Source organism: Limulus polyphemus, unplaced genomic scaffold (genome assembly GCF_000517525.1).
Source record: "Limulus polyphemus unplaced genomic scaffold, Limulus_polyphemus-2.1.2 Scaffold1652, whole genome shotgun sequence".
Classification (NCBI taxonomy): Eukaryota; Metazoa; Arthropoda; class Merostomata; order Xiphosura; family Limulidae; genus Limulus; species Limulus polyphemus.
Window position 1 is genome coordinate 186,654 of NW_013667262.1, and position 8,256 is coordinate 194,909.

The window sequence follows — 8,256 nt, forward strand, 5'->3', positions numbered from 1 at the left end:
ATCTGTCATTTACCAAAAAAAATTCTATTTTGGTCTCATCTGACTATAGAAGTTTCTGCCACATTGTTGTAGATTTATTGAAATGTTTACGGGAGTAGTCCATTCACGATCTAAGATGCAAGTGGTTTCTTTCTTGCCTATTTTGTGTAAGGTACGTGATATTTTCAAGGTGTGTATAGTAATTCCATTTGCTGATATTGAAGTCTGCAGCTCCTTCAGTGTCACTGTTGGCTTGACAGTCGCTTCTCTGACAATTTTTCTGCTTGTTCGAGTGCAGACCTTCTTAGGGCAACCTGATTTTGGCAAGGTAGTGTAACACACTTTCCATTTCTTCACAATCTGACAATTTTTCTGCTTGTTCGAGTGCAGACCTTCTTAGGGCAACCTGATCTTGGCAAGGTAGTGTAACACACTTTCCATTTCTTCACAATCTGACAATTTTTCTGCTTGCTTTGAGTGCAGACCTTCTTAGGGCAACCTGATCTTGGCAAGGTAGTGTAACACACTTTCCATTTCTTCACAATCTTACAATTTTTCTGCTTGTTCGAGTGTAGACCTTCTTAGGGCAACCTGATCTTGGCAAGGTAGTGTAACACACTTTCCATTTCTTCACAATCTTAAAATTTTTCTGCTTGCTTTAGTGCAGACCTTCTTAGGGCAACCTGATCTTCGCGAGGTAGTGTAACACACTTTCCATTTCTTCACAACCGATTTTACAGTACTTAATGGCAAATTGAAAAATTAATTTATAGCCTTCTCTGGAATTGTGCTTCTGAACAATCTTCTCCCTTAGGTCTGTAGAGAGTTCTTTTCTCACCATTCTCAATATGCTACAGTAAGCCATATTTTAACTTTAAAAATACTCTGCTTAAATCAATACTGATGGCTCTATATGACCTAAAGTATTTTTCACATGACTTTATAATATACCTTGGTATCTGATAGAGTTGTACAGAGCCACTTTTATTTATTTTAGCAGGGTATTGACGTAATATTGAATCAACGATGGTAAAAGCTGAGGGTAGTGAAGACTTTTACAACATGTGTTTTCAAGATTTATTTTTGTTATATCACTAAATTGGGCAACAATGCACCTTTTGTTCTGTGTAATCTTTAGAAAATGGTCCGAGACGAATATAATAAATATTTTTGACCATTGGATTATGATCTTTCACAAGAAAATACCTAAAATGTATTACCAGCACGGGGAGGGGGAGACTTTTGCAAGGCACTGTAATTCACATTATGCAAGAGTTAACTTTCACATATATATAATAGTTTATTTGCTCATTAAAAGAAATGTCAATAAAGTGTTTCTATGTTTTGTTTTTTAAGGAAATGGTGCAAGACAAGGATCAATATGGAAAGTGATCTAGAATAGGCTTAGTAGGTATGGTGTACAAACTCAAAAGATTAACCACTGGTGACAGGAATGTAAGTTTTGTTTTTCACCTGTCTAGAAAAGTATAATTTGTACTTTTCAAAGTACTAATGATAATGTGCAGCATTTTTTGGTTTAAGATAGTCCTCCTTTTTACCTCAAAATTCCTTTAATCTTTTTCTTTCTGTATTTTGGTTAGAAATATACCTGTGTTTGTTCTGCATATTTTTGAGACCTTGCTGAGAGGCCTGATGTTTTCATTCATAACCGTGAGTTTAGTGTGCTTATGTGATGTCTGTCAAGGTAGTAGAAGTAGTTTTAAGAAGTGGCACAAAGATGCATAACTATACTAGTTAAAATCAGAAGTAACTGGTAACTGTGACCTCTTAGGCATTAGCACAGTGTTAATTATTTTAGTTTGTTTGAAAAGATCAGAATTTAATTTTTTTGTAGTGTGTATAGATCAGAGAAAACTCCTGACAAAATATGGATCATCTAATTTTTACTTATTTATATATACAGGGCACATTTCTGTTGTAGTTGTTGCTTAGAAGATTAAAATGTTTCTTAATCAAATGTTTAGTCTTGCTGTTCTTAACTCAGTATTTCCTTTTGATGTTAATATTTACTTAACTATTAAAATAATGTTTGTACATGTACATATATATATAATTTGTATACTCTGATGTAACTTTTCATTTTATTTATGAATGCACAAGCAGTTTAGTTTGTATGTATTATACTAAATTTCAAACTATTTATCATCTATGTTTCACTAAGTTTTCAAGTTTTTTTCATGTTTCATATTCTGGGGCTCCTCCCACAGAACTAATCACTACCTCTAACATATAGTATTGATAGTCTAGTTGTGCCAATACAAAAACAAATTAACTAGGAAATTAAAATTCTACAGCCCCCCTTCCCTTCCACTTCTCCTTTAATTCCTCACTGAAATATCATATTTAACAAATGTGAATGCATGTTGAATATTAGTGCATTTTTTTTCTCATCAGATCAGGGATCCCAAGTGACCCAGCTGTTTTTTACACACTGATGAAAGGAAGCAATGAGCAAACTAACAGCAAAGATACTTTCTATCTGGCACCTCGACCAGAAAGTAATGGGGATATGTGGGCTGACATCATGGTTAACTATCCTTTAGACTATGAGAAGTTGCAGCAGTATAATCTGACCATCCGAGTTGAAGTAAGAGTTCTTCTTTGTCTCACAAAAACATCTTGAAAAAATATTCTGCCTTTTCCCTCTAGTAATTTTCCAAGCCATTGGCCCACAAAAACATCTTGAAAAATATTATGCCTTTTTCAAGCCATTGGCCCACAAAAACATCTTGAAAAATATTATGCCTTTTCCAAGCCATTGGCCCACAAAAACATCTTGAAAAATATTATGCCTTTTCCTTTTCAAGATGTTTTTGTGGGCCAATGGCTTGGAAAATTACTAGAGGGAAAAGGCATAATATTTTTTCAAGATGTTTTAAGATGTTTTTGTGGGCCAATGGCTTCATCTTGAAAATATATTATGCCTTTTCCAAGCCATTGGCCCACAAAAACATCTTGAAAAAATATTATAAAATTACTAGAGGGAAAGGCGCAAGTAAAAAAAACTATGACAGAACCTAGGTTATTAGTAGTTTCTTGTTTATGTATTAAAACACTTTCAAAAATATAACTTACGAAAATACATTATGTAAAAAAAACAACTTCTATCTAAATTTTAAAAGTTTATAAATGTAGATTTTATTCTAATTTTCAGTATTCTACAAATAATTTTATCCATATGTTAGGCTTCCTTATAGGCAATGTCTGTTACTCTGTAACTTTTGAATATACTTATCAACTTAGTCTCCTTCTTGCTTTTTAAAGATAATTTTCATTAGAGGATAGCTTTTAAATCTATGTATGTTGATAAATGGTTTAGTTTAAATCTCTTTAAAAAATTTCATGTAAGAGAGAGAGATAATGTAGGTGGAATATATAGTAGAGTAAAAAAAATGTGGAGATGGAATAAAATATAGATATTTTTATTATAATGTTACTTTAATTTGTCTTTTTTAGAGTTTTGGACCTGAAAAATTCAATTTCTGTAACACTAATACACCAGCTATATCTGTTTCTTCCTTCTTGTTTTGTGTTGTACATCTATACATTGTGCTATAGGGGTATTCAAAATCTGAGTGCCTAAAGAATTAACTTATGGCTTCTAGATATTTAGGTTTTAGGCAAGTCCCAGATTGTGGAGTGGAACCAGTATTTGCTATTCTGAATGCATAAATATTACACACACACACACATATGCTGGGTGTCTGAAAATTATGTTAACAAATTTATTTATAGGGCTGGGCTGTAGATTGGAAGACCAGAGTTTACATCACAGTTCTGTTGAACATGCTTCATACTTTCAGCTGTGGGTGTGCTATAAAGGTAGCAGTCAATCCCATTGTTCATTTCAAACAGGACAAAGCCCTTATGGAATAGCTATACCTGACTGCTAGGGATCTCTGCCTTAAACATTTAACCCATGGGCATATAATGTGCCATCTACGTTGAAAGGACATACACCGGTTTTGTTTGTGCAGAAGTTGTCTGTCAGTTAGTGTGATCCAGTTGATGTATATTCATGTTAAGTTTGGGCATGATGAGCACATTCGGTATTCACTAATTTCACTCTTTCTAAGAAATTATTGAGTATCTTTTGTGTATGTGAATTCTGACAATTATATATGAAGTTTTAAAGAGTTGGAAGGTTTACATTCACATACAATATCCTTCAGAATCCTTTGAGTTTCAGGTAAAGGAAAATGAAATTCAGACAGCTGAGGCTGTACTGAACTTTTTCATAATGTTGTAAAGCTAAATCTGTACGTTTTTTATATACTCTATTATACACTATTATTTGATGTAGTTTTCCTTAGTCTCAACCATTATTATGTCCATTGTATCCCAGATAACCTGACGAGCCCTGTTACTGGGTGAAAGGCCTTATAGGGACTGATTATAGTATATGTGTTGTGGTTGACATAGTATTACATTCTTCTCTTATTTTAATTCATGAGTTCATACAATAATGTATTTCATTTTTTTCAGAACAATGGTGTGAATGTATTAGCAGCTGAATGTACTGTTTACATCGTGTTGGAGGATGTGAATGATGAAATTCCACTATTTATTGAAACGGAGCAAGAAACAGTTCTAGAAGGTATGCCCCCAATGACAAAAGTGACCACTGTGACAGCTGTTGATAAAGATGGAACTTATCCAAATAATAAGGTAGTGATATGTTCAAGTCTCTTTTGTTTTCAAGTAATTCTACTACATGGCATCTGTCTAGTCAGTGATATATTGATATAAAATAGTTGCTTATTTATGCTTGACAGCTTCCCAGTTTGCCCTTGAAGAAGAAGGTTCCACCTTTCAAGAGTGCTCAGGTTATAGGGTTTTTATTCATTTCTCTCAAGACTTCTTGAACCTACATGTTTTTATAACATCATGAATATACTTCATAGCTGTTAGAGTAAAGTGCTGGCTTCTCTTGACTGATTTGAAAAGTAATTTTTGTAATTATCATCAGATAGATGCTGTATATTTTTTTTATTATTTTAGCAGTTAATTATAGGCCATAGGAGGTGTTCCTAATGTGTCTTCCCCTCTACAAAATTCCTATTATTTACTTTTTTTCAGCTCTTATCTAAGTTAGCATACACTTACCTCTGAATAAAAACAATTTCTGTTGGAGTACGCATATAGAAATCAAATATGTCTCCACAAGTTAAAGAATTTTGAAGTGCATCTGCACCTGATTTTATATATTCGTAATTCAATATTTGTGTAACACTTAATTAAAATTATTCATGGTGGTGGAGCTTGCATTTCTCCAAACTTTTGCAGAAAGAAGTTAGCATTAAAACTCTTGTTTTACTCAGTTCTGTACCTAAGCCAAGTTTTCAAGAAGGCCTTGTTCTATCTTTGTTATTACTGTCTGTATTGCTAGATGAGATAAATATCTTTGTACGTAGCTACAATAAGTCTTAAGGTTTATAATGCTTAAAAGGATTTTGAAATTTTTTTAAGTGAATATTTGTAGCTAAGAAGATTATTGTACATTGTTAGCTTAGCTAATAGCGAAATTTGAGGTTTTATCTTTGCAGTCGATAGAGTGCAGATGACCCATTGTGTAGCTTTGCTCTAAACAACAAGACAAACAATTATTTTGATCGCAGCTGGAATATTGTTAATAGCATGGATAACCAAATGGGGATTCAGTGCATTCTAACCATTATAAAGCTCCGATTCTCTCTATGAATGTATGACACTAAGTATTTCCAGTGAGTTTGTTGCAGAGAATTATATTTATTAATTAATTTATAAAGCTTTTTTTGTTTTTAGTTTTTATGTGCATAGCTTACTTACGGTAAGAATCTGTTGTTAATTTTGTTGCATTTTTTGTTTTTATGAATCAAGAATTTCTGAATTCCTTAGGTCAGCATGTCTGTCTTCTTAAATGGTTGAAGAAATTTAGACTGGACAGGAATCTAGACAATTATGTTTTATTCTTTTTACAAAAGAAATAATCTTGTTTTGCCTGTTATTGGGAAAAAATATTTGTTTTCGTTCCTCCTAACTGAAAAGGTTCAGGGAGTATATAATGATGATGATGTCCATCCATCAATCTGTAGGCATCCATTTTCTACATAACGATTATACTTTAAAAAAGCGGGCTTTAATCAAACTTTACAGGTTACTTGGGCATTGGGAAGAACTCTGTTGATTATGGGGTTAATAGGTCGGTCAGAGTCACCATTTTAAGAAATAATAAAACTGATTTCTCTGCAAAAGAAAACACAGTTTAAGTAGAAGCAACTTTTCAATGTAAATCTATTTCAAATACTGTATTCATAGTTTGTGAAGTAAATTTAATTCTTAGAAAGATATGTAGCTCTTGAAACAGCATTGAATCTTGTGTCGTTACTACTATTTTTAGGTCTATTATAAAATTGAAGAAGGTGGTGATAGATATTTCAGCATAGACAAAGAAACTGGAACTATTTTCACAAGAGTGGAGTTTGATCGTGAAGAAAAGCAAGCTTACGCTATTAAAGTTTCAGCTGAAGATGGAGCTCTTTCTGACCGGCCGCATGAGAAGTTTGGAATCCCAAAACCGAACAAAGGTTAGTTTTTATGATAAGTTTCTTGTTAGTAGTTAGAAGTTCTAGTAACACCAACATTTTGTGTAAAATTACAAGATCGTATACATCAATATAATAATTTTCTACACTATAAAATTATTGTGATCATTTTGTTTCAACTTATTAAACACCAGATGTTTTTCATAATTTGTCTGCGATTGCAGAAACTTGCTTAGGGACAAAAAATTATATCATTGTTTCCTATAAAAAATCATTCTTGAGACTAAAGCTTAGGTAAATTGAAAAAGGCAGCTTCATATGAATTATAATTTAAGGTAGTAGTTGACTTTTAATATAGAACAAATAGAAAGAATAGTTATAGTATTTTGGCACTTGTGTATAAAGGATGACGTTGTAACGTCGAAACATGTAGAGTCATCAACTTTTTGAAGGCCGTAGATAGGCCTAAATAAAATGTTTTTAACTGTATACCAGTTTAACAATGAATATTATTTATGATTTTAAGAAAGAATAGTATTGTTTTCAGTATCAGTTTCCGATTTCTTTATAATCTATAGTTGAAAGACATGCTTCATTTGTAAATCATCAAATCATTAGTAGTTTTGGTAGTCTAAAAAATTAATAGCTGTACTCTTTTCGGGGGAACTTATTTTTTCTTTTTTTCATATGACTTTCTAGCTTCAAGTTATATATACAATTTTCACATATCAAACACGTTATTCTTTTGAATTTGATTTTTTGTTTGCAGTATGTTATGAATCATGAAGTTGAACATCTTACCCATTGTTCAACTTTTATATTTGTTATCAAAAATACTTCCCATCCTGAAATTTATAGCAATTAAAACGGAAGAAAATGGGTCAGTGTGACAAAGACTTGCTATTCAGTTTTCATTGTCATTAAAGTTGAGAATTTATGTTTAAAGTGTTTCGTGTTAGGTAGGCATGGAAAATTCTCTTCTAAGACTTTATTTTCAGATTTTTAGCTTTTAAGATGACAATTAATAGATCTTAATAGTAGTGGTTCTTTTCCAGATTGTAGTAGGAAATATAGATCCAGATCTCATTTAATGCCAAATACAAGTTTCACCTCACCCTTCAGTACGAATACAAACTTTTCCAAACCATCCAATACAAATATAAGTTTCCCAAATCCTCTAATACAAACACAAGTTTCACTAAACCCTCCAATAGAAACACAAGTTTCACTAAACCCTCCAATAGAAACACAAGTTTCACTAAACCCTCCAATAGGAACACAAGTTTCACTAAACCCTCCAATAGGAACACAAGTTTCACCAAACCCTCCAATAGGAACACAAGTTTCACCAAACCCTCCAATAGAAACACAAGTTTTACCAAACCATCCAGTACATTCATTTTATATATTTCTAAAGTTTTTACTTTTTGTAACCATGAATTAGAGATACCCTATGTACTGACCAAAGTTTGAAATACACGTTTTTAATGTTCTACCATATATCTATTATTTACTAGTCAATTTTGCTGCTGTTTCAGAAGAATGAAATTTAAGATAATTTTAAATCTTTCTCATGTTAAAATCAATGAAATATGTACATTTAAACATCTGCTGTGAAATTATAGTCCTAAAAGCTAATGTAGGTGGCATTTTTGATGACGAGGAACCCACTTTGAGACTAATAATGGTTGGAGATGGCTTGAATGGGTAATGAAGAAAATCTTTAATATAA

At 32.3% G+C, this 8,256-nt stretch overlaps 1 protein-coding gene across 1 annotated transcript in view; it reads left to right on the forward strand.

The window, feature by feature from the left end:
- The window catches only part of LOC106464434 (neural-cadherin-like), a 25,902-nt gene that overhangs the window by 15,859 nt on the left and 1,787 nt on the right, over positions 1-8,256 (forward strand). The window contains exons 9-11 of the mRNA XM_022392149.1: positions 2,395-2,587; positions 4,486-4,668; positions 6,380-6,566. Coding sequence (XP_022247857.1) covers positions 2,395-2,587; positions 4,486-4,668; positions 6,380-6,566 — 563 coding nt within the window. The remainder of the gene's footprint in view (positions 1-2,394; positions 2,588-4,485; positions 4,669-6,379; positions 6,567-8,256) is intronic.